This window comes from Delphinapterus leucas, chromosome 8 (genome assembly GCF_059928025.1).
Source record: "Delphinapterus leucas isolate spDelLeu-1000000601 "Yukka" chromosome 8, BTC_Dleu_Yukka2, whole genome shotgun sequence".
Taxonomy (NCBI): Eukaryota; Metazoa; Chordata; class Mammalia; order Artiodactyla; family Monodontidae; genus Delphinapterus; species Delphinapterus leucas.
The window spans coordinates 102,198,501-102,222,332 of record NC_143136.1 but is presented as its reverse complement, the minus strand read 5'-3'; the positions used below and the strand labels follow the sequence as shown (position 1 = coordinate 102,222,332).

General features: G+C 48.5%; 1 protein-coding gene and 1 non-coding gene across 5 annotated transcripts in view; both read left to right on the top strand.

The window, feature by feature from the left end:
• Positions 1–2,982: 2,982 nt before the first annotated feature.
• Positions 2,983–23,832, top strand: part of TFCP2L1 (transcription factor CP2 like 1) — a 66,187-nt gene continuing 45,337 nt past the window's right edge. For 2 of the 4 annotated variants that reach the window (XM_089916903.1, XM_022590620.2), the window contains exons 1-2: positions 2,983–3,126; positions 6,617–6,768. In XM_089916903.1, the coding sequence (XP_089773029.1) occupies positions 3,065–3,126; positions 6,617–6,768 (214 nt within the window). In that variant the 5' untranslated portion in view covers positions 2,983–3,064. Of the gene's footprint in view, positions 3,127–3,473; positions 6,769–23,832 lie in introns of those variants that run through there. The other 2 variants (XM_022590618.2, XM_022590621.2) reach the window with 2 other exon arrangements.
• On the top strand, positions 15,720–15,792 carry TRNAK-CUU (transfer RNA lysine (anticodon CUU)). The gene has a single exon. It is a non-coding gene; the product is annotated as a tRNA-Lys (tRNA).

The following is a 23,832-nucleotide window of genomic DNA, read 5'->3' as shown; positions in this document are numbered from 1 at the left end:
TCGGCCCTTTCACTGCCGAGGGCCTGGGTTCAATCCCTGGGCAGGGAACTAAGATCCCTCAAGCCGTGCAGCATCAACAGAAACAAGAGTCAAAATCTAGGAATGGGGCTTCCCTGGTGGTGCAGTGGTTGAGAGTCCACCTGCCGATGCAGGGGACGTGGGTTCGTGCCCTGGTCCAGGAGGATCCCACATGCCGCGGAGCGGCTGGGCCCAGTGACCCGTGGCCACTGGGCCTGCGCGTCCGGAGCCTGTGCTCCGCAACGGGAGAGGCCACAGCAGTGAGGGGCTGGTGTACCGCAAAAAAAAAAAAAAAAAAAAATCTAGGAATGGAGTGAAGGTCTGTAGTCACCTAAAGGGACAGAGAAGGCTGGTCATTCCTGAGAGGCTACGCTCACTGACTCTAAGTTTCATCACCACCTTGAAACTAAGCCTGATCACTCCCATTCACCAAAGGCAAGACTGAGGTTCAAAGGGTCCAGTAATCATCTCTCCGGTGGTATGAGACAAACCGTGTCACCTGTTCGTGGCTTAAAGCCACATCTGTGTGTTTGCTCCCAGGGCTGCATTCTGGGCAGGGCTTGGTGGGTTGCTCATTTCTGCTCCATGCGGTGTCTGCTGGAGCAGATCCACTGGCCCAGCCAAGATGGCCCTTGCTGGTGGCCCGAATGGGCGGGGCCTGGTGGGCTTTGCTCTCCAGCGGGGTGGTTAGACTCTCCCCTCGGTGGTCCAGAGCTCCAGGAGAGTGTAGGCAGAAGCTGCCTGGCTTCCTAGGGCTGACTGGAACTGGAACACCTGTGTTCTACAGTCAAAGCAAGTCCCAGGACCACGCTGACGTGAGAGGCTGCATGCGGTCCATTTACCCCAATCCAGGCCCACACATCCTGACAAAGCCAGGTGGGAAAGCTGGATTTGAATCAGGGTCATCTCCTTCCCATGTTTCCCATGCCCTTTCTCCAGGCTTTTGCACAGGTTTCGTGCTCAGCTGGAGACCCTCGTCCAGCTTTGATTTCACAGATTGGCCAAACTTCCGCCCATCCATCAGGAGACATCACACTACCTGGGAGATTTTCCAAGCTCCAAAATCCTCCCTTGCATTCACAGGGCAGCCTCTACATCCTTGATCACACTGCACTGTCATTGCTGCTCACCCACCGGCCTCTCCAGTCAGAATGCAAGCTTGCACCTCGCACCCAGGGCCACGCCTGGCACACGGCAGGTGCTCTGGGGGTATCTGCCCAGTGAGGGAATCCAGAAAAGGGCACGCTGTTTCTACACCACCTCAGAGCGCCTCCCACATGAACACCGGACTTGTCATGGACCCTCAGACGGAGCTTAGTGTTAAGGATGTTTATTTGGAGGTTCCCTTGAAATTAACACCCATGCAAGGGATGGGAAGGAAACAGGAGTGTATGAAGAAGGTCCCGTGACAGCTCTGACTGGCCCCACGGGGGATCCTAAGCCTACAATAGCCCATCAGCTGAGATGGCCAGACTTTGATATTTTGTGTGGGTAGTCATTGGGGTCACCCCAACAGGGGGTTACCTTGGGCAAGGAGGCTCTCAGCCACAGAGTCCCTGGGGCGGAAGGCTGTGGGCTGCCTGTTTGTAGTCCTGCCTGTGGCTGGTGCAACAAATCCATCCGTGAAGGGGGATCTGAGTGGCAGGAGAGCAGTGGGGAGGTGGTGGGCCCTCAGAGCTGCCCAGAGGAAGTGGGTTGCCAGTTGTGACCAGCGGCTGCAGTGGGGCGGGGGAGACCTAGAGAGCAGAGTGAGGGAGGCTTTGACTCACCCCCATGCTTGGGGGAGCTGGGAGTTCTGGGCTGCGGTCTCCGGGGGACGTCATTTGCTCTGAATACCAGTCTGGGATAGAACGCGCAGCTCTTCTGCGCCAGCCGCTGGACCAACCTGGGGACGGGGTGGGGTGTGAATGTCACTCGGGTGTGGGTCATGGCGCTTTGACCTCCACTCCGTCCTAACTGCCCCACCCCCATGACCCACTGCCCACACTCCTTCCAGACTGATCCTTCCAAAAGGCAGATCATACATGCAACTCCTCTGCTGAAAACACACTTAGAATAAAAGCCCAGCTGCTTCTTTGCCAGGGCCTGCCAGGCCCTCTTTGATCTGCCCCACTCACTGTGCCCACCTCACCTCCTAAGCTCTCCCCTGGGTCACCCAGCCCCAGGCCACGCCAAAGTAGGTCAGCCGCAGGGCCTTGCTTACTGTTGCCCTGCCTGGAACCACTTTCCCTCCGGATATTCACACAGGCATTTCCTCTGAATCTATAAGGCCTCAGCTCAAGGTCGCGTCCTCCAGGAAGCCTTCTCTGATTACTCACTTGATGCATTTCTTTTTAAAAATATTTATTCAGCTAACATTTATTGAGCACTCACTATGTCCCAAGCACTCTTCTAGGCGGTGGGGATAAAACAGTGAATTAGAGAGTCCACAGCCTTGCCCTCTTGGAGACAGACAATCCATACACAAGCATACATTAAACAACAAAACAAAATACGATTTCTGAGAGTGTCACAGTGCTATGAAAAAGCAAGAGCAAGGTAAGGGGGCAGGCAGAGCAAGGTCGGGGTCCCTGACATCCAAGCTCACAGCGGCCTCTCCCCAACCGCGGTACCGCTCTGGGGATCCGCCCTGGGCACCCGCCCTGGGGCCGCGCGAATGGGCGCGCGGAGGAGGCGCGTCGGTGACACCGGGGCTGCGGTGATGGTTACCTGGGCCCCGCCCCGGGGGCCGTGATGGAGCCCGGGCCTCAGCCCCCGCCCGCGGCCGCGCCGCCCGCTCGCGGTCGCCGCCCTGGAGGCGCGCTCGCTCCCGGGGAGGACGCGCCCGTGCGGGTCACCAGGTGAGGCGGCCGCTGGAGCCATCTCCCGGCCGCGCGGCCTGGGGGCGGATCCGGCTGAGGCCCCGCCCCAAGGGCAGTCCATAAATGCGCGGGGGCGGGCGGACCCAGCGGTTGGGAGTGCTGCTGGCAGGTGACTGAGAGAGGTCGGCGCGCCCCGCGTCCCGTCCGCCGCGCGCCTGGGTCGGGCCGGGCTCGGAGCCCCAGCCATGCTGTTCTGGCACACGCAGCCCGAGCACTACAACCAGCACAACTCCGGCAGCTACCTGCGGTAAGGGGCTTGGGCCGGGGTCTGCGGGCCGGGAGCGGGGCGGCCGGGCCAGGGGTCCCGAGCGCCCCCGCTGCGCCCCCGCCTCCCCGCTGTCTGCCCTTGGGGGACTGAGAGAGACCCGCCCAGAGTCCCGCCTGGGACCGACGGACCGACCCCAGCGGGAGCCGACGCTCAGAGTTGGGGACCCCCCCGGGAGGCGGGTTTGCGGAGCCTGGTGCCCGCGGAGGCTGCTTCCCCGACGACCCCGGCGGGCGCAGAGCGCGCATCTCTGGCCGCAGCCTCTCCGGGGCCGTCCGCCTCCCTGTCTCTCCTCTCCCCGCTCGCGTCGGAGAAGAGGAAACTTCCTGCCGTCAGTCTGGAGCCTGTCCCGGGGATTCTAGTTCCCTGCTCTTTGCCCCTCTCCGCCCGGTTCCTCTCCGAGCCTCGCGTCCTCTCCAGTGTCCTTGCTCCGGCCGAGGGGCGAGTGAGCGGCGAGCGCGGCCCTGCGCTGGGCCTCGCGGGCCGGCGGGGGCGGGCGGGGGCTTGGGAGGGACAGGGTCCCCCCTCCCACCAGGTGGTCTTGCGTGTGTAGGCCCGAGGCCCGCACATTGATTGCCCTTGATGGAAATCTTTCTTCTTCTGCAGGGATTTGACTAGTGCTCTTCAAAGGGAAAAGTAAGTCCTGCCTGTCTTGCAAAGTTTTCTCCCCTGTCCCCTTGAAGGAAGTGGCACCTCCGTTAGCTTCAGTTCCTGGAGGATTGTTTTTCCCTGTTGTGCAGCTGGCCGGGTACTAATGGGCGGTCATTTCACTTTCTGAACTCGCCTGAACCAGCTGTAGCCTGTCTTTATTTCCATCCTAGTCACAGTTTATGAAATGTGCCTAATTTAACCCAAAGGGCATTTGGTGTGAGCTCAGAGAAAGTGAATTGTGGGACCTAGGTGGGAAGTCGCTGGTACAGACTGCCCCACAGTGAGAGCCCGTCCTGCATGCTTCATTTTATTTTTATTTTTGGTCCCTAGAAGTTTCAAGTCAGATTTAGCAGTACAGGTGATTTGGAAATCCTGGCTTTTGATAGATATTTGTCCAGTAGTCGTCCCCGAAGGCATCCCCATTTCAGGAGGCAAAGGAGTGATTGGGTTTATGTAATGTGTCTGCTGTGTTTTATCATGGGCCAGAGTGGTAGGGGATGGCAAAAGTCTAGGGTCTTAATTAAGGACTGATGGCTTCTCTGCAGACCATGGTGATGTCACCAGAGGGAGACTGCCCTGGGGGATGTTAAGCCCACCGGGAAGATTTTTTTTTTTTTTTGGCCATGCTTTGCGGCTCGCGGGGATCTTACTTCCCCGTGCCCCCTGCAGTGGAGTCCTAACCACTGGACCGCCAGGCAAGTCCCCTACTGGGCAGATGTTAATCCCTGGCAGAAGGCTGTGTCTATTCGCTTACTTGAAATGCTACAATGGGATACATTTATTGTACCGCACCATGCAGTTTTAGGTGTGATTTTGCCTGAATTTTATAGTTTGTGGCCATTCGGTATGTTGCCATAGATTAGAAATAAGTTTGGAGGTGACCCTGAGTGGAGAAGTGAGTGTATTTAAAACTTCCTGGATACAGAAAATGTCATCCTTTTAGGGAATAATTCTCCTCTTGGGCGGGAGGTGCCCCTGCTCTGGAGATGGGATTTTGGGGAGTACCTTTTAGGAGTTTGGTATTGCATTCAGCGTGGTGAGAGTTGGGGTGAAAGGTGCCATAAAGCCATATGGGCTTCTGGGGTCGTTTGGGGAGCATGGATTAAAAAGCATGTTGGTCCACACTCTTTTTTTTTTTTTTGGCCGCGCCTAGCAGCATGCGGGATCCCCGACCAGGGATTGAACCCACGCCCCCTGCAGTGGAAGTGCGGAGTCCTAACCACTGGACAGCCAGGGAGGTCCCCACACTCTATTTTAATTTCACTTCTTGGAAGCTGGGGTGTTCACCCTTGGAGAGGTTGACCTTGGTGAACGCCAAGGTGAGGGTCAGTGAATATGCCTCTGGTCCCCCTGGCTCTAGAGCGAAGGTCTTGTCCTTTTGTTTAGTTTGTGCATTTTCTTTTTGGTCCTCTCCTCACTGAGCGGCACCTCTGCAAGTTGTCTCACCTTCCCAGGTAGTGGCCTGTACTCCCTTCTTCCCTCCTTCTGTTTCATGTCCTGGTGACTTTATTCCTCAGCAAATAAGGATGCCAGGCTTGAAACAAGTTACTGTTGAGTGATGGCTCTTACCCACCCTCCTCCCCTGCATCCCTCCCTTTTTTTAAATTTAAAGGCACCAGCCCATGGATTATTAACTTAACGTGGTCTGGGCAAACACAAAATTATGCAATCGCCCGGGGAGCACGCCTGCCTGCTTCTCCCCTGTTCCTAGATAACCTCTTGGGCTGGGAGTGTGACCCGGTCCGGGCAAAGGAAGGTGTGGGGTGGGAGAGCCAGGGCCATGGATGGTGGCAGGGGTGGCCCCCCACAGGGGAGGTTTTCCACGTGAGCCCCAAGCCAGACTTTTCCTTCTGAGAGTTGTTGCGACATGTTGGGGTGTGTGCCGGGTCTGTGTTTTAGAGCTACTCGTTTGTGGTGCTGTATGAGGAGCAGATTATACCAGTGACTCTGCTGTTGATATAGTGAAGTGGGGTCAGTGAATCTGATTCAGAACCCAGGATGCTCCGAGGGTAGAGGGTTATTAAGATAAGGGCACGGGCACTTTTTTGGCATGGGTGTCCGTGCCATAATCTGTTCATAATCCAGAGAGCTTAACCAAGTCTCTCCTGCTTTCAGGTCCTTCATGTTCTCAAGGATTTCTATTTTCCTTGGGAAGGCACTTAAGAAATACATCCAGAAACAAGTTACCCAGTCCTAGGCTGATGTGAGGCTGATTTTTTGGATCTGATGGGGATTTTTGTTTAGAGGTGGAGGAAAAGAATCTTTGAGCATCTCAGTATTTTCCATTTGGATAAGAAAACTGAACAGAAACCAAGGTCCTTCTTGTTTTGCGTTTAGGAGATATTAGTATGACCCTTAAAATAGGGCTTATGGGCCAGCTGTCCTTTTTTTTTAGAAGGGTGGAGGGTTGTCTCAGTTTGGGTGGGTGAAGCAGTTTCTCCATTTGCATGGTTTACAGAGTCCGGAGGACAGGAAATTGTCTTGGTCTGAGAAGTGGCCAATAACTGGAAGAGTTTATTTAAAAAGATTAAAAATTTTGTTCGGGCTCTTATTCTAAAAGCCAGACTCTTGTGGATGGCAACCAGGCGGCATCTGAATAAATCTCTCGAAGGTCTTGGCGTGAAAGTAGAATCATCCAGGATTGGTCTCCCTCATTGGAAAGCATCTTAGAGGATCTGTGACACGTGGTGTGGTAGGCTGAACCCGCTTGCTGCACCATGCTGGGCTGCGTTGCCCTTGACACCAGGGTTGGCCACTTGGCCCTGTCTTTTCGAATGGGCTCCGGGGACCCTGCTCCTGACCCCTCCCTCCTGTGTTGCAGCGACGTCCTCGCCCTGCCCATCTTCAAGCAGGAGGAGCCCCAGCTGTCCCCCGAGAACGAGGCCCGTCTGCCACCCCTGCAGTATGTGCTGTGCGCCGCCACGTCCCCAGCTGTGAAGCTGCACGAGGAGACTTTGACCTACCTCAACCAAGGTAGTCCTGGAGCACCAGGCCAGGGTGGAGCCTGGGAGCTGGGGAGACCGCCCAGGAGTGGGGAGTTGACCTGAATGACCCATTTGGGCCTGTTACCTTGTCAGGGTGGGAGAGTTGGGGTTCGGGAAAGGAGCTCTGGTGTCCTAGCCGTGAGACTTCTGAGCCTCAGTGTTTTCATCTGAGAAATGGACACATCAGCTATGTTTCACTCAGGCCAAATGAGTGAAGGTTCACATCCCTCATATGGGCCCTCCAGGGAGCAGATGATGCTCAGTGATTGGCAGCCATACTGGTAGTTACTACTTGCTGGGACCACAGCCGGTGTCCTTTCCCGGACGTAGATTGAGCACCTTTGGTATACAAGGTCAGCTGCCCTTTCCGGAGCTGCACCCGGCAGTGATGGGAAGGCCCATCCTAACGCAGCCCAGGGGCCGGATTCCACACGTGCCAGGCAGGAGCCCTTTGTGGCGATGGGGACAAGCGTGTCCTGGGAGAAATGGCACGGGCGTTTGACTTTGCTTTCCAGCCCCGGTGCTTCCCAGCTCTTTGACTTTTCCTCTGAGCCTCAGTGTGTTCACGTGTGAAATGAGAAGCGTCATTTTGTGAGGGTTGAGAGGATGAAGGCGTGTGAAGTGCCTGTTCCATTTCTGATGGGTCCTTTATCAGGACCCGTGGACCAGTGGCCTAACCGATGGTGTTTTTGTGGTTTCTGTATGCTGTGTGCCTGTGTTTATTGCCCTTCCCCTCTGGGTCACCTCAGACGCCCTGGCATGCAGCGGATTAGTTGCCCCTGTGTTTAAGGTGAGCAGAGCCGAGGGGCAGGGGGATGCAGTACTTTCTGGAAGGGCAGGGGATGACAGTGTGGTTGCAGTTTATCTTCCACGGGCGGCCTCCTTTCTGCAGAACTCTGGCTTCCTGATCTGGGGAGCCAGCCGGGGGCGGAAGTCCAGCCTGACCATCAGGCTTACCTCTGACAGCTCAACTGGCCAGCTTCTGGGCCAGGGACCAGCTCAGAATCAGCAGGTGGCTTGGCGTCGGCCTATGGACGTGGCCAGGGCAAGGGCATGCTTATCCCTGTGGGTGGCTCTGGGGCCTCAGCTGGTCGCCAAGCCAAGCTCAGTCGGCTCTCGGGTGCCTAGCTCAGGCCCTGAGATCTGTGTTCCATTTGCTGAAGCTGGTGACCGCCGACGGCAGGTGAGCTGGCCGTGTGGAAGAATGCCTCTGTGTGTCTGTGCTTGTTTGCAGAATGGCTTTGGCCATTTTCCTTTCTCTTTCACAGAAGGTCAAACGCTACCAACCTGTATATCTTGGAGCAGTGGTTTTCCCCTCTGGGCCTCTGCTCTCTTGCCTAAGTGCAGCATGAAGAAACTGGGTGAGGTTTACAGAGAGCTGAGGTCAGGGGTGGTTCTTGTTCCTGGCCCATCCTGGGGTCAGAGGCCCAGCTGCTGGCCCAGCGTGCCCGCCTCCCCCCTCCCCCATCTCTAAGGCCTTTGACTGCCCCACCTACCTTCTCTCCACCCCATCCCTCCTTTCTTTCAGTCAACTTTCAACAACGTTTGGCAGTCAACACACTAGGTCTTTTTAAAAGAGTTATCCTTTTTTAATATAGAGAAGATAAAAGAGGCAGAAAGAGTTGCCCCTGTGTTAATTTAGTGTATTTGCTTTAGGTCTTTTTAGTGTATTTGCTTTAGTGTATTTGCTTTAGGTCTTTCTTTTTTTTTTTAATATGTTCCTAAAATAAATTTATTTATTTTATTTATTTTTATTTTTGGCTACGGTGGGCCTTCATTGCTGCACGCGGGCTGCGGCGAGCGGGGGCTACTCTTCGTTGCGGTGCGCGGGTGTCTCACTGCGGTGGCTTCTCTTGTTGCAGAGCACGGGCTCTAGGCGCATGGGCTCAGTAGTTGTGGCTCGTAAGCTCTAGAGCACAGGGTCAGTGGTTGTGGCGCACGGGCTTAGTTGCTCTGCAGCATCTGGGATCTTCCCAGACCAGGGATTGAACCTGTGTCCCCTGCATTGGCAGGCGGATTCTTAACCACTGCGCCACCAGGGAAGTCCCCACAGGGCTTAAACTAGCATTTAAATGTAACCTCATTGCTAATGTGGTTGAATATTTAAAATATATTTATTGGTCTTTTAAATTTCTCCATCAGTTAAATTCATGTTCTTTGCACATTTCTTATTGGGATGGTTCCATCTCACGGATTGTAAGAGCATACCCTAAATGAAGAATATTAACCTTTTAGCTGCCGTATATTGGAAACAATTTTTTCCCTGACCATTTAACCATATTTATTTTGTGATAACTATATTTATGGTGTGAGATGTATGTCATGGATGGAAATTGACTTTCAACATCTATTGTCAAGTCTTTCAGTTTTCTAAAATGATTTTCCTTTTATGTTTAGAATGCCTGCCCACCCCAAAATCAGCTTAGTGGTTTCCTAAAGTTCATGTAATGGTTTCTAAATTTTAACATTGCAATGTGCTTGGGATTCTTTTGGAAACGATAATTAGTCATTTAATGATGATTTTGGATTATTACTATATAAAATATATGTATTTCTTTTTTTCTCCCAGCTTTACCAGTGGGATTTATACTTTCATACGTTACATTTGGAGTTTGTGATGTGATGTAAAAGTCTAAGTTTACTTATTTTTCTAAATAGTTGACCTACTAGTTAATGCCTAGTTTACCTCTTATTCTCACTGGTTTAAATGCCACTTTCAAAACATTTAAAAAGCCATATTCTAAACTATGGGTCCAGAAACAGATGTGTAGATGTTTGTCCTGTACACCTGATTGTTGCCCCATTTCTAGTTGAACTAATTGTAGCTTGGAAGTATGTTTCCCTTTTTGGGAGTAGAAGTTCCTTTTATCATTCTTCTTAACCTTTCTCACCTATTCTTACAGATGGATTTTACAACCATTGAATCTTCCTTCTATACTTTTTAAAAAAATATTTATGAGATCATATACTTTATAAAGTTGTTTCTTACTTTTATTAAACTATTCTTGTAATATTTTCTATTATAAAACCTCTTAGACATCATTTAAAATGTCTGCGTAATATTTCACTATTTTCTTTTATTATTTAGGACTGATTATTGTCTTAACTGCTGGGATGAAATATACAATGTAATTACTTGAGTGTCTGTCTCCCATAATAGAATGGAAGCTCTGTGAGGGCAGAGCCATGTCTATGTTTTTAACATTATATCCCAAGTGTTAAGCTTGGTGCCTTGATAGTAGATGCTCTGTAAATATTCAGAAAATTTAAAAATAAGCATGATTTATTTTATTTCCATTTCACTTTTCTCTCTCTTCCCCTCTCTCTCTTTTTTTTTTGTTGCTATTATCAGTAATGCTGTACTTGATATCTTTTTCAATGTACCTTATTTAAAGTAGCTTCTATGCCTATGTCATATGACAAATGAGCATCAGTTTAAAAGAAAAGGAGCTTTGACATATCAGTCAACAGTCAAAACCTTTCTGTTTAATTAAAAAGTTTGCTATTAAGTGTTTAATGTTTATTGCATTGGCTCTATGATGTTTAGGGCCCTATTTCTCTGAGGCCATCCCATGTCTTCTTTCTTGTAATGATGTGTTTAAGGTTCTCCAAAGACATGGAAGGGATGCTGGATCTGTAAATGAAAAAGTCATTTAAACCATTGGATGCTCATTTTTCAGTGCAGTGTCAGACCAGTGCCCTCACATCATGGCTTGGATAAGGTGTGTTCCTTGTGGGTGTCTTATCACCAAGCCCAACGGCTAGTTTTGGATACAGTGAAAATGGTTTGAGAACCAAAGTACGTGCTCTTCCCCTGAAATGGAGTCCTGAGGTGAAGGGGTAGACAGCTGTTGAATGGAGGTCTTCAAACTCCCAGGCCAATCTCTTTGTCAGTGGCCGAAGGTCACTGTGGAGACATGTTTCCTGAAGGCTGGAGCCGGAGGCAAGGGATGAAGTAGGTAAGGTGGTGGGAGAGTCAGGGAGATCAGAAGAAAGAGGACCCCAGGCAATCTGTGTAGGCAATTCTGGCTTTGAGATAAGAACAGCTTTGCAAGAATGGCTTGTTATGGAGAAAACTTTGGAATTTCCTACCAAAGCAACTCTTCGATGTTAAATATAGTGATGGATTTTTCCAACAGTCTTATGTTCATTCATTCATGGAATAAAACTTCCTGTCCATTGGAAAGAGAGGATGGTTCAGGGAGAGAGAGAAAAGCCACGTGCAAAGGCAAGAACGGGTAGGGTGTGGGTGCAGTTAAAGCACACTGTTTATGAAGGATCCTAAGCAATTCAGTATGACTAGGGTTTGGAACATGAGGAAGAGTATGAATGTATATGGCTGGAGAGGTAGACCAGATAGCCAAGATCTCCCGCTGCCTTGCTGAGGCTGAGCTATTGGGGCAGCCCTCCCTGGGTACGTCCTTTAAACAACCTCCCAGTGCTTCCAACTCCTCATGTGTAAAAGGAAGGAAATAGAATCCCTACGAAGTACGTGCTACTATGTAGCTAAAATAAGTTAATGCAGGAAGAGCACTGAAAACAGTGTGTGGCACTTTATATGAACTCACGTATAAGCTATTATTAATAGTAAAGTGGATACATGTTTCCCCTAGTCCTATTAGGAAGTTAACATGGCCATGAAATTGGGACCTTGATGTATTTTATTTTATTTTTTGCTACTTTAATCCTTTCTTTTCCTAATTGAAAGATTAACACAGGGTTGGTTCTAGAACTAAGAATTGTACCTCTTAGAACTGAAAGGTGGTAGCTTTGGAATAGGTTAAAGGTAGGAAGGCCTGCTGACCTTTTCTGTTAGTTCTTCATTCACTGTACAACCAGATAATAGACGTAACCTGCAGGAGACATTCCTATGCAGGATGTTAAAATACTGTCTTTAAAATTGTGATCACAGGGGCTTCCCTGGTGGCGCAGTGGTTGAGAGTCTGCCTGCCGATGCAGGGGACACGGGTTCGTGCCCCGGTCCAGGAGGATCCCACATGCCGCGGAGCAGCTGGGCCCGTGGGCCATGGCCGCTGAGCCTGCGCGTCTGGAGCCTGTGCTCTGCGGCGGGAGACGCCACAACAGTGAGAGGCCCGCGTACTGCAAACAAAAACAAACAAAAAAAAATTGTGATCACAGAAAGCGCTGGACCCCTACAAGATGTGAGTTGTTGTGTTAGGGATTACTCTAATTGCAAGGTGAGGACCCTAGCCTTTAGAATTCCCAAAGCACTTTATGGTATTCTTTTTTTTTTTTTTTTTTAATTTATTTATTTTGGCTGCACAGGGTCTTAGTTGCAGTGTGAGGGATCTCTAATTGCAGCACACGGGATCTAGCTCCCTGACCAGGGATCGAAACCGGCCCCCATGCATTGGGAGCACAGAGTCTTAACCACTGGACCACCAGGGAAGTCCCTGGTATTCTCTTTTGAGTAATTCCCCTTAAAATGTATTATTCTTATTTTACAGGCCGAGAGGGGTGAAATCTGGCACGCTTGGGGGGAGTGGCTGAGCATTGATGTGACCGTAAAGGGAATTCTGGGAGGGGCAGGCACCCACTTTTCCTAGGGCTCCCTACAGGAAGGATTCTAGGCTGGCACTTCCAGGGGCCATGCCTGCCGCCTGGAACGCCTGGTGCAGCTCTGAGGGGCCACGTAGGAGCCGTGCAGGGAAGAAGGCCAGGAAGGAGCCGAAATGGAGCCGGAGAAAACGCTTCCTTGAACAACACCCAAAACTCTACAGTTTCTCCTACTCCACACCCCCCCCCCATGCCTCCGCCCACCGTGACCTGAGGGAATGGTCAGGAGATAAGAACTCCCAGCGGGAAGTCTTGTTTTCCCAGATCCTGGAACTGAGGCAGCTTCTGCTCTAGGGGGATCACTTAACCTCTAAAATCCTCCAGCTCCTCACCTGTGGAATTGAGCCGGGTAGCATTTTGTGCGTTGCCTTGAAAATTAAGTGAAGAACAAATGTCTGGCAAATGGTACGCCACATAGTTTCTCCTCTCCCCAGTTATATCAGTGACTTTGAATTTAAGGAATGAGGCAAAAGATTAGTTACTTTGTTTGTTATCCTTCCTCCTTAGCTGAAGTTTTCTTTCCAGATTAATTTTTAGCCTGAAGTTTGGGAATATAAACTGAGGAAACCAAATGACCCTTACATACATTACTTTTTTTTTTTAATGCTTTCTCCCTTATTGTTTGAGTGTAAAAGTAGCACATAGTTCTTGTTAAACAGAACAGCCAAACAGTACAGAAATTTGTACTCTAAAAAGCTTCCCATAATCCCACTTCCCAAATTTTTCTTAGTCATAGGTTAAATGTATGTCTAATTATATAGGCGCACACACATACGCACTTTTAGGAATGTGTGTCTCTGTAAGAGAAATGAGATACTATTATGTGTACTGTTTTAGCAACTTGGTTCCCGCCCCCCCCCCCCCCGCCACCAAACAGTGTATCCTCAAAGTCTTTCCATGTGGGTACATTAAAAACAAACAAACAAAAAAGCTGATCTTTACTGGTTACATTGTGATCCATGGTATGGATGTTGTGTAATTTGTTCTCTTGAGGAACATTAGGCTTGTTTCCCTTTTTTTCATAATTACACCCAGCACTCCAGTGATCATCCATGTACACATATCTTTGTGCTTAAACAGGAGTGAGAATATCTGTAGAATAAATATCTAGAAATAGAATGGCCGGCACAACATTTTGATAGCATCTGCCATATTGCCATGCGATAGAGTCAATGGAGTTGCACCAATTTGTAGTTTTACGAACAGTAACTATCTGAATAATTGTTTATTTCCTCCTCATTCACCATTGCTCTTCCATCCCTACACACCTGGAACATAAACTCCCAGAGGGCAGAGACCTGGGTATCTTGTTCACTGCTAGTCCTAATACAGTGCCTGGCTCACAGAACTTCTTTGAATGAATGGAGAATGTCTATTTTTCTATCCTTTTGCCAACACTTTTTAACCTTTGGTAATTAGTGGGGAAAATATAAGGTATTCCTCAATACTTTCCTCACTTCCTCAATGATGCTGAATATTTTTTCATATTTGATTTGATTGTTTCTATGCTTTTTTGCCTTTCATCTGATTTACCCATTTTTCAAGTGGGAGTTTTCATCCTTTTTTATTTATTTGTAAGGGCTCTTTGCATATGTGGGATAATGTGTTAGAAATATTTTCCCACGCTTTCATATATTTTATTCATTTTTCTTTCATTTGTTTGCTTGTTCTTTATTTTACATAATAAAAGTTTTAATAAATTTTTATGTGATCAGGCTTATTGGATTTTAATGTTTCACATCCCATTTGGGAAAGGCCTTCTCCACTTTAAGATCTTAATAGTATTCACCTGTTTTTCTTTATTTTTAAATTAAAGAAATTTTTTTTTTTTTATTTAAAAAAATTTTTGGCCACACTGTGTGGCTTGCAGGATCATAGTTCCCTGACCAGGGATCGAACCCCAGTCCCAGCAGTGAGAGCACCAAGTCCTAACTACTGGACCTCCAGGGAATTCCTTTTTTAAAAAAATTAAAAAAAAATTTTTTTATTCACTTGTTTTTTAGAAATGTTGTCCTCCCCCCCACCCCCAAACCTGGGTCTTTCATACTTTGGCACTTGTTTTGGTATGGAAGGAATGAGGTGGGAATCCAACTCTGTTACTTTCCAAATGACCATCATATTGCCCCAAAGTAACTTATTGAACAGGGAACTTTCATTTGGTAGAATATGCAACCATAAAAAGCATGAAGTAGATCCTTATGTATATCCATGAAGGATATCCAGCATGTGCTATTAAATTAACAAAACAAAACAGACTTTCTCTTTGTTGGTAACACCAATTAGGATAATGCTGTTAATTATCCGTTCTTAGAAACTTGGTGGCAGATTGAAAGCCAGGAATTTTGGAGCTGGATACACCCATGTTTCAATTCCTGGCTCTCTGTTCTTTCCCAAGTTACCGAACCTGTCAACTGTGTTTTCTGTAAAATACAGAACAACTTCAGGTGTTGTCTTGAGAATTAACTAAGGTATTGGTTATTGTTTGTTTTTGCTGTGCCAGGATACTTTATTTTGGCTCCATAAAATTTGGAAATGTTTCTTCAGCAAAGGATTTTATAAACCACACAACAAAGCTTAAATAAAAAACCCAGAAATTAAGGAACAAATGTTTTCCCAGATGTCAACTCCTCATAATTCATTTATGAATTCATCAGCTAATGAAAATACTAAGAAGTGAGCTGGGGTTTTGGTTATTGATTTGGTTTTTTTATTTCTTTGTTTTTTTTTAAATAATGTTTTTCTTTTTTTTTAACATATATATTTTTAAATTAATTAATTAATTTTATTTTTGGCCGCGTTGGGTCTTCGTTGCTGCTCACAGGCTTTCTCTAGTTGCGGCGCACGGGGGTTACTCTTCATTGCAGTGCGTGGGCTTCTCATTGTGGTGGCTTTTCTTGTTGCGGAGCACGGGCTCTAGGTGCGCGGGCTTCAGTAGTTGTGGCACGAGGGCTCAGTAGTTGTGGCTCATGGGCTCTAGAGCGCAGGCTCAGTAGTTGTGGCACAGGGGCTTAGTTGCTCCACGGAATATGGGATCTTCCCGGACCAAGGCTCGAACCCGTGTCCCCTGCATTAGCAGGTGGATTCTTAACCACTGTGTCACCAGGGAAGTCCCTATTTCTTTGTTTTTAAGACCAACATTTATTGAAATAAATAGGAGCTTCCTTGTACAGATTTCTTATCACAGCTCAGCATAGAGAACTGATTTTTAATGTTTCAAAGGTCTCCTGGTCGTGTCACATGTCATTTATGCTTTAAGCAATGGTGGACTATTTAATTAAATTAAGATAGAATACTTAGACAGTCTAATTCCACGGGGTCCAATGAACTAGGAATGACATATTCTTAAGAATTATGTAAGGGGATTCCCTGGTGGTCCAATGGTTAGGACTCGGTGCTCTTACTGCCAGGGCCCCAGGTTCCATCCCTGGTCAGGGAACGGAGATCCTGCAAGCTGTGTGGTGCAGAAAAAAAAAAAAAAAAAAAAAGAATTATGTTAAAAATTAAAGAAAACCAGACAGCTCAAGGTAAGGAATTTAACGCTTTTCTATGTATGGGAAGATGCAAGAGTCTGGGCTGATTGAAATCATTCCTTTGGTATGCACCTTAGCTACCTAGGGTCAGTATCCTATACTTTCTCACCCTGAGTCTCCTCGGGGTGCATCATTGGGGGGGGTGACTGCAGCGGCCGAGGCTGCAACATCCTTTGTTTACTGATGGCAGGCAACATTTCTTCATAGACCTCCAGAAACACTATATTAGAAATTATAATATGAGAACAAATGCAGCATCCATGAAGCAACACATTAAATAGAGTTGGCCTCCATCATGATTAATTTAAAGAGAAGACACATCCGCTGTCCTGCCGTGCTGGTATGGGTTCAGAGGTTGGCTGCTGTAAATCTGAATCCAGCCTCCACATTACCCTGAATCATTGTGCTTTTCCTTTTGCTCCCCTGGGGACCTGATGACGCAGGGATGTCCCGATCTGTTTTCAATGGAGGTTTTATTATTTTTCAGGCTTTGTGAGGCCAAAAGATAAGGAGACATTACCATGAAAAAGACAGTTTGTTACTCATGGTTCCCACGTGGAGGGCCTTAGGGAGAGGCACCAGGGTCAGTCAGGAGGCAGAGGGAATGAGGGGAGAATCCGGGCGAGACCCTTTCTGGTGGTCTCTAGGGGAAGGAGTGGGTGAGGCAGAGAAAGCAGGTTTAGAATTGGCTCTGGGGCAGAAAGGCTGTCCCTAGGTGTCTGGTACCCACCCAGCTCTGGAGTGATTAGGGCAGGGGACTGGTGGAGTGTGACGTTCTGTGAAAACCTGATAGAGCAGGGGATGGACTGGAGTATGGACTCTAGGTTAGTTTGCATGTGAAAAGCATACTCTAGGCTAGTCATTTACTATCCCTAAGAATTGGCCAGCCCTGGGAGGGGCACCCTACCCAGGGTTCACAGGGCTCCAGATGTCAAAGCATCAGAAACCCATGGCTCATTTAAAATTACCGGACCTTCTTGGGCACTGCCTTGGGCTGCAGGTTGAGTTACAGGCACAAAGGGGCCACTTGGGAAAAGCTGGATTTCCTATTCTGTTTTAAAAATTTCTTTTGGCCTTGTCGCGCAGCTTGTGGGATCTTAGTTCCCCGACCAGGGGTTGAACCCACGCCCTTGGCAGTGAGAGTGCAGAGTCCTAACCCTGGACTGCCAGGGAATTCCCTGGATTTCTCATTCTAAGTCAGCCATTTTTACTTGTGAGTGTTTTCCCCCCTTCAGATTGAGCTTTCTCTCAGGCTATACAACCATCAACAAACTCTCTTTCTTTCTTTTTTTCCCTAATTGAAGTATAGTTGATTTACAATGTTGTGTTAATTTTTGCTGTACAGCAAAGTGATTCAGCTGTACATATATATACATATATTCTTTTTTAAAATTAGTTAATTAATTAATTTTTGGCTTCGTTGGGTCTTCGTTGCTGTTCACGGGCTTTCTCCTGGTTGCAGTAAGCGGGGGCTACTCTTCGTTGCGGTGCGCGGGCTTCTCATTGTGGTGGCTTCTCTTGTTGTGGAGCATGGGTTCCAGGCACGCAGGCTTCAGTAGTTGCTGCACGCAGGCTCAGTAGTTGTGACTCACGGGTCCTAGGGCGCAGGCTCAGTAGTTGTGGCACATGGGCTTAGTTGCTCCGTGGCATGTGGGATCTTCCCGGACCAGGGATTGAACCTGTGTCCCCTGCATTGGCAGGCGGATTCTCAACCACTGCGCCACCAGGGAAACCACTCTCAAGATTTTTTAAGGAAATATTTAAGTTAATAGCATCACTGAGTCTCTTCAGAATGACCTGTGACTGATGACCTTGGTCTGCGTTTTCTTTCTTTATTTTATTTCTTTTAGATTTTTTTTTTTTTTGCGGTACGCGGGCCTCTCATTGCTGTGGCCCCTTCCGTCACGGAGCAGAGGCTCTGGACGCACAGCCTCAGCGGCCACGGCTCACGGGCCCAGTCGCTCCGCGGCATGTGGGATCTTCCCGGACCGGGGCACAAATCTGCGTCCCCTGCATCGGCAGGCGGACTCTCAACCACTGCGCCACCAGGGAAGCCCGGTCTGCGTTTTCTGACTCACTCTTTTGGCTGATGCCAAGTTGCCATCATTCATGTAATCGCTCAAGAGAGCAGGTGAGGTTATCATCTTCAGAGGTTTTAGCTGACTTGCTGTATCATTGCCCTCCCGTTCCCTTTCTGTGAAGTTTTCCAGCTCTTTCTGTGTTTTTTCCTCTCTCCCATCCTTTCCGTCCCTTTAGAATACGTTCTACATTCTTCCGAGAAATCTTTATGACGTTTTGGGCCCCAGTCACTTGGGACTGGAAGGACTTTTTTTTAATACTTATTTATTTGGTTGCACTGGGTCTTAGTTGCAGCAGGCATGCTCCTTAGTTGCGGCATGCGAACTCTTAGTTGTGGCATGCATGTGAGATCTAGTTCCCTGACCAGGGATCGAAACCGGGCCCCCTGCATTGGGAGCATGGAGTCTTAACCACTTTTAAGGGAAGTCCCGGGACTGGAAGGATTTTGATGCCTCTGCCAGTGACTGTGTCTGGCCTTCCAGACGAGCCATCATCACTCCATGGAATGAAATTTTGGGGGACCTGCTTTCTATTCTCAGTCAAGGTGCAAAGGTGGACCTAGTCGCATCTTTATTAAGTGCATTCCAAGCATTCAGAAACAGAGTTTGTAACGTCCAAGGACTTTCCCCTGCTGCAGTGGACTTGAGGGCTTCTGTAATCTGTTAACTGACGACACACTCTTCAAAAGCGCTTTTGGCTAGTTTGATTCCCGTCACCCCCCGCCCCCCACCAAAGTACCTTGGCTTTTTACTGTAAAAATAGTCAAAGCAGCGCACGCCAAAATTTCCAGGGGAAAATCAAATGCAGTTGCGCTTGGTGCCCATAATTTGGACAACTTCATAGGAACACTTCTGATCAGAGCAGCTCTGCCCCTGGTCAGTGGCGTGGGGGCTACAACTGCTTGCCTGGAGCCTTGAGTGACGTATTCCTAAACCAAACATGGGCCTGGCCACCAGGACAGACCATCAGTTTGGGGGAGGTGGTATCAGGTTTAATTGACTTCACTCTGGTCACTGCACAGGTAGGAAGGGTTATACTTTGTATGGCATTGTGGGAAGATAATTAAAAAAACTTTTTTTATTGAAATGCAGTTGATTTACAATGTTGTGTTAATTACTGCTGTACAACAAAGTGATTCAGTTATATTAATATATACATTCTTTTTTAAAATATTCTTTTCCATTATGGTTTATCATAGGCTATTGAATATAGTTCTCTGTGTTATACAGGAGGACCTTGTTGTTTATCCATTGGGAAGATAATTTAAGTGCCAGGTCTATAAGTGGGTCTCAAAAAATGTTATTTCCCTTCTGCCACAAAATTTGGCTGATTGGAGGGAAGGGGGCAGGAAGGAAGGTCAGGAGTAGATGGGCCCACTTTGCTCTGTGTAAATCAGCTCCTGAGTTAGGTTTCAGGGACCACTGAACTATGGTTAGAATCACTACTTAGAAGAATGTGTCTAAAACAAACATATGGTTACCAAAGTGGAAAGGAGGGGAGGAGAGGGATAAATTAGCAGTTTGAGATTAGCAGATACAAACTACTATATATAAAATACGTAAACACCAGGGACCTACTGTCTAGCACAGGGAACTATATTCAGTATTTTGTAATAAACCATAATGGAAAAGAATCTGAAAAAGAATAGATATATAAGGGCTTCCCTGGTGGCACAGTGGTTGAGAGTCCACCTGCTGATGCAGGGATGCGGGTTCGTGCCCCGGTCAGGGAGGATCCCACGTGCCGCGGAGCGGCTGGGCCCGTGAGCCGTGGCCGCTGAGCCTGCGCGTCCGGAGCCTGTGCTCCACAACGGGAGAGGCCACAACAGTGAGAGGCCCGCGTACCTCAAAAAAAAAAAAAAAAAAAAAAAAAAAAGAATAGATATATGTATAACCGAATCACTTTGCTGTACAGCAGAAACTCACAAAACATTGTAAATCAACTATACTTCAATTAAAAAAAACGTGTACAGATTCTCTGCTCTGAATGAGGAAGGGGTTTTGTGTCTTGTTTTAAAGCAACTGCTGTACACAAGTAGGTACCGTGACCTGTCCAACCCCTTCCTTTCCCAAGAAGAGGAAGAAGCCCAGAGGAAAGGTGGAATGTTCCCGGGGCAGGCGTGAGCCCCGGGCTGGACAGATCTGGAGTCTGTCGAGGCCACAGGGAGAGGGGGAAATGCTTCTTTGTGTCAGTTAAGAGCTGGTGTCCCTACCTCATTCTTCTCCAGACTCTGTGTCCCTCTCACAGTTCCCCATGGGATACTCTTCCTTGCAAGGCCCTACAGCAAGGAAACCTATCGTTTGGGTGGATTGGTGTTGACTTGGTTGGAGGCCAGAGGTGGACAGCTGGCCTCCCTTCCCCCCTTCTACTTTGCCCCTTTCCTGATGGGGAAAGAGAGGTCTGGAAGGTGGACCAGACTTGTCAGCGTGTGGAGTGCATTTCTGACAGTCTCTTAGAGAGCAATCCTATCTTCTCTCCAGGGTGGCTCTGGGGCAGTGTTTGGGCCTCAGACCACCAGCATCAGAGTCTCCTGGAGTGTGTGCTTCCTTCCGTGTTAGAGCTGGGAGGGGCAGGAATCCGTTTTCGCCAAGCACACCTGTGATTGATACGTAAGTATTCTTGGGTTTGAGAGCCACTGCCTTGAGTATACTGCCGTTCTCCACCTCTTCCAGAAAGAGAGACTCGGACCTTGTGAGGACAGGGTGGGCCCTGCCCCACTCATGGCTCTGTGCTCTGCAGGTCGGGGACTCCCTTGTGCCCAGCCAGGTGCTCTGTGCTTAGGCAGACTTGGGAGGTTCTTGACCTTCCTCATGTGGAGAACACATGGTCTCCATCCAGTGACCAGTTCCCAGTCACTTCCATTGGATGGTTAGGGGACCCTATTTGTCTTGAGTGGGAAGGACAGACCATACATGCTCTGGGAATTCACAGAGGTGGACCGGAGGAGATTCCTAAGTATTAGGGCTGGAGGGGGCCTAAGATGCCGTCTCTGATGTCCTGCTACTGAAAATGTCCATGGACCAGTGTCACCTGAAAGCTGGTTAGAAATGCAGAATCTGGGGTCTGCTGCAGGACACCTAAATCAGATCCTGCATTTTCCTGCAAGTGACCAGGTGATTTATGAACATTTTGAGAAGCTCTGATCTAGCTTGTCCACCCCGCATCCCATCCCCCTGTATGGTATAGGTGATAAATGGAGGCCCGGAGAGGCTGTGTGACTTGCCTCAGGTGACAGAGTGGGATTTCCATGTGGTTTCTCTTTTTTTTTTTTTTTTTTGCGGTACGCGGGCCTCTCACTGTTGTGGCCTCTCCCATTGCGGAGCACAGGCTCCGGACGCACTGGCTCAGCGGCCATGGCTCACGGGCCCAGCCGCTCCACGGCATGTGGGATCTTCCCGGACGGGGGCACGAACCCGCGTCCCCTGCATCGGCAGGCGGACTCTCAACCACTGCGCCACCAGGGAAGCCCTGGTCTCTCTCTTTTTAAAGTTACCTTAGAATGCAATGCACATACCATATACATTCACATACCTGTTTAAGTGTACAATTCATTGTTTTTTAGTTTAGTCAGTTAAATTTGTTAAGCCATCACCACAACTAATTTTAGAGCATTTTTGTCCCCCTAAAAGAAACTCTGCACCTAGTGGCAGTCAGTCTTCATTTTCTTCCTCTCCACCTGCCGTCCCCCTACTCTCCAAGTCCTAGGCAGCCACTAATCTGCTTTCCATCTATGAATTTGCCTCTTCTCGCATTTAATTTAATCGGTCTCATGCAAAGGGTGGTCTTGTGGGACTGACTTCTTTTACTCAGGATAATGGTTTCAAGGGCTATCCACAATGTAGCATGTATCAGAACTTCCTTCCTTTCCACTGCTGAATAATATTCCATTGTGCGAACGTACCTCATTTTATTTACTCTTCAGTGGATAGACATTTGGGTGGTTTCCACTTTTGGGCTCTTATGAATGTACTGCTATGAATCTTCAGGTGCAAGTTTTTGTGTGGACCTGTGTTTTTATTTCTCACGTGTATGCACTTAGGAGAGGCATTTCTGCGTCCTATGGCTACTGTGCGTTTAGCTTTATGAGGGCCTGCCAGGCTATTTTCCAAGGCAGCTGCACGAGTTTTCATTGTACCAACAGTAGAGGAGGGTTCCAGTTTCTCCACATCTAGCGCTTTTTATCGTCCATCGTTTTGATGGAATAAAATGTGGGGTGATGGAGGCCTCTTCAGCCATTTGCCGGCCTCAACAGAGCAGGTGACCTCAAGGCAGGATTGCTGCTGGGTCTCAGGAGCAAACTGAAGCCAGAGAGGCTCCAGCGCTGTGAGGATGCTCTGAGGGTCTGTCTGCCTTATGCTCTCTGTGCCCACCAGCTTCCCTGTGTCCATGGCCAGAGGGCAGACGGTGAAGCCGCCAGACGCCCCTGGATCACAGGTCCTCAGCCCACCCCCCCAGAGGGGCTGCTGCGCCCATCCCCTGGTTCCAGGAGGGTAGATGAGATGCTCACCCGAGAGCTGCATCAGTGTGGCTGCCCCCCCCCGCCCCCCACCCTTGCCCTTTCTCCGCTCTAAACAGAACCTGACGATGGAGCACTTCCCTGAGATGGTCCCCAGGTGCCCACTCCCCTGGGTGGCCTCGGGGGAGGCTTCGGCTGCCTTGGGGCTGCCCTGACAAGCCCGGTCTGCCCCACAGTGACTGCCCCAGGGTGTCCTCCATGTACCAGAGGCCGAGACCGAAAACGGGGCTGCCCGGGGCCAGGCAGTGGTGGTTGGAATATAATCGACCGGGAGGGTCTGGCTCCCACTTTCAAGATCAAGGGCCTGCAAGCCTGTGAACAGCCCTAGCCACGGCACATGGTTCCTGCTGGGCTGAGCATGGAGGGAGATGCCCGAGTGAGTCACAGTTCTGACCTTATCTTAGAGATTTGCTTTTCTACCCTGTGCTGTCCTTTGTGCTACTAACTTACCTGTGTACACCCCTCCCACCTGTGTAGGAGGGTACCTGTTTCTCCACATCCTTACCTGGACTCTATATTATCAGCCTTTTGAATCTTTTCTAAGAGGCACAGAAAATAAGCTCCTGATTCTGATTTGCATTTCCTTCTTTTCCATCATGAAAAAATGAGTGAAACTGAGAAAAGCCTTTTGCATTCCTTTTACCTTTTAAAAAACCTGCAGTTTATGTCCATCGCCCATTTTTCTCCTGCCCTTTTGCGTATTGAGCTGCAAGGACCATGGTATTAGGTTGAACCGAATGCAGTTACCATTTTGTTTTGTTTTGTTTTTTTCATAAGTAATTGCTGCATTTTATTTTTTATTTATTTATTTTTTTAAACATCTTTATTGGGGTATAATTGCTTTACAATGGTGTGTTAGTTTCTGCTTTGTAACAAAGTGTAAGTCGTAATGTGTTGCCGATCTGCAGTTTCACGTTACTCATTTTCATAGATTAAGGATTCAGTTTAGCAGGGTGGCTGGATAAAAGTTCATCATGTAGAAAGTAGTGAATTTCCTGTGAACCAGCAACAACCAAGCGTAGAATGAAACAGGGAAAAGAGATAACCATCCCTAGTACTGAGAGCAAATCAAACAATTTTAGAAGATGCTAATCAAGTGTCTAGGGGTCTAGACACCCCGGATTCGGAATCAGCCAGCAGTGCATACGAGCGTGGGTCCCAGTCAGGTCTACCATTCCCCAGTTCTGGGTGGGGCTGGAGGATAGGAGCATTTTGCATTTTGGGGAACAAGGAGAGACTAATTGAGACTTAGTCTAAATTAGAACTAGTACTACTGCTAGTTCCTGCTTACCTTTTACCCATCTTTTTTTATAACGTGAACATCTTGTATAAACACGGTACGGTGATTGAA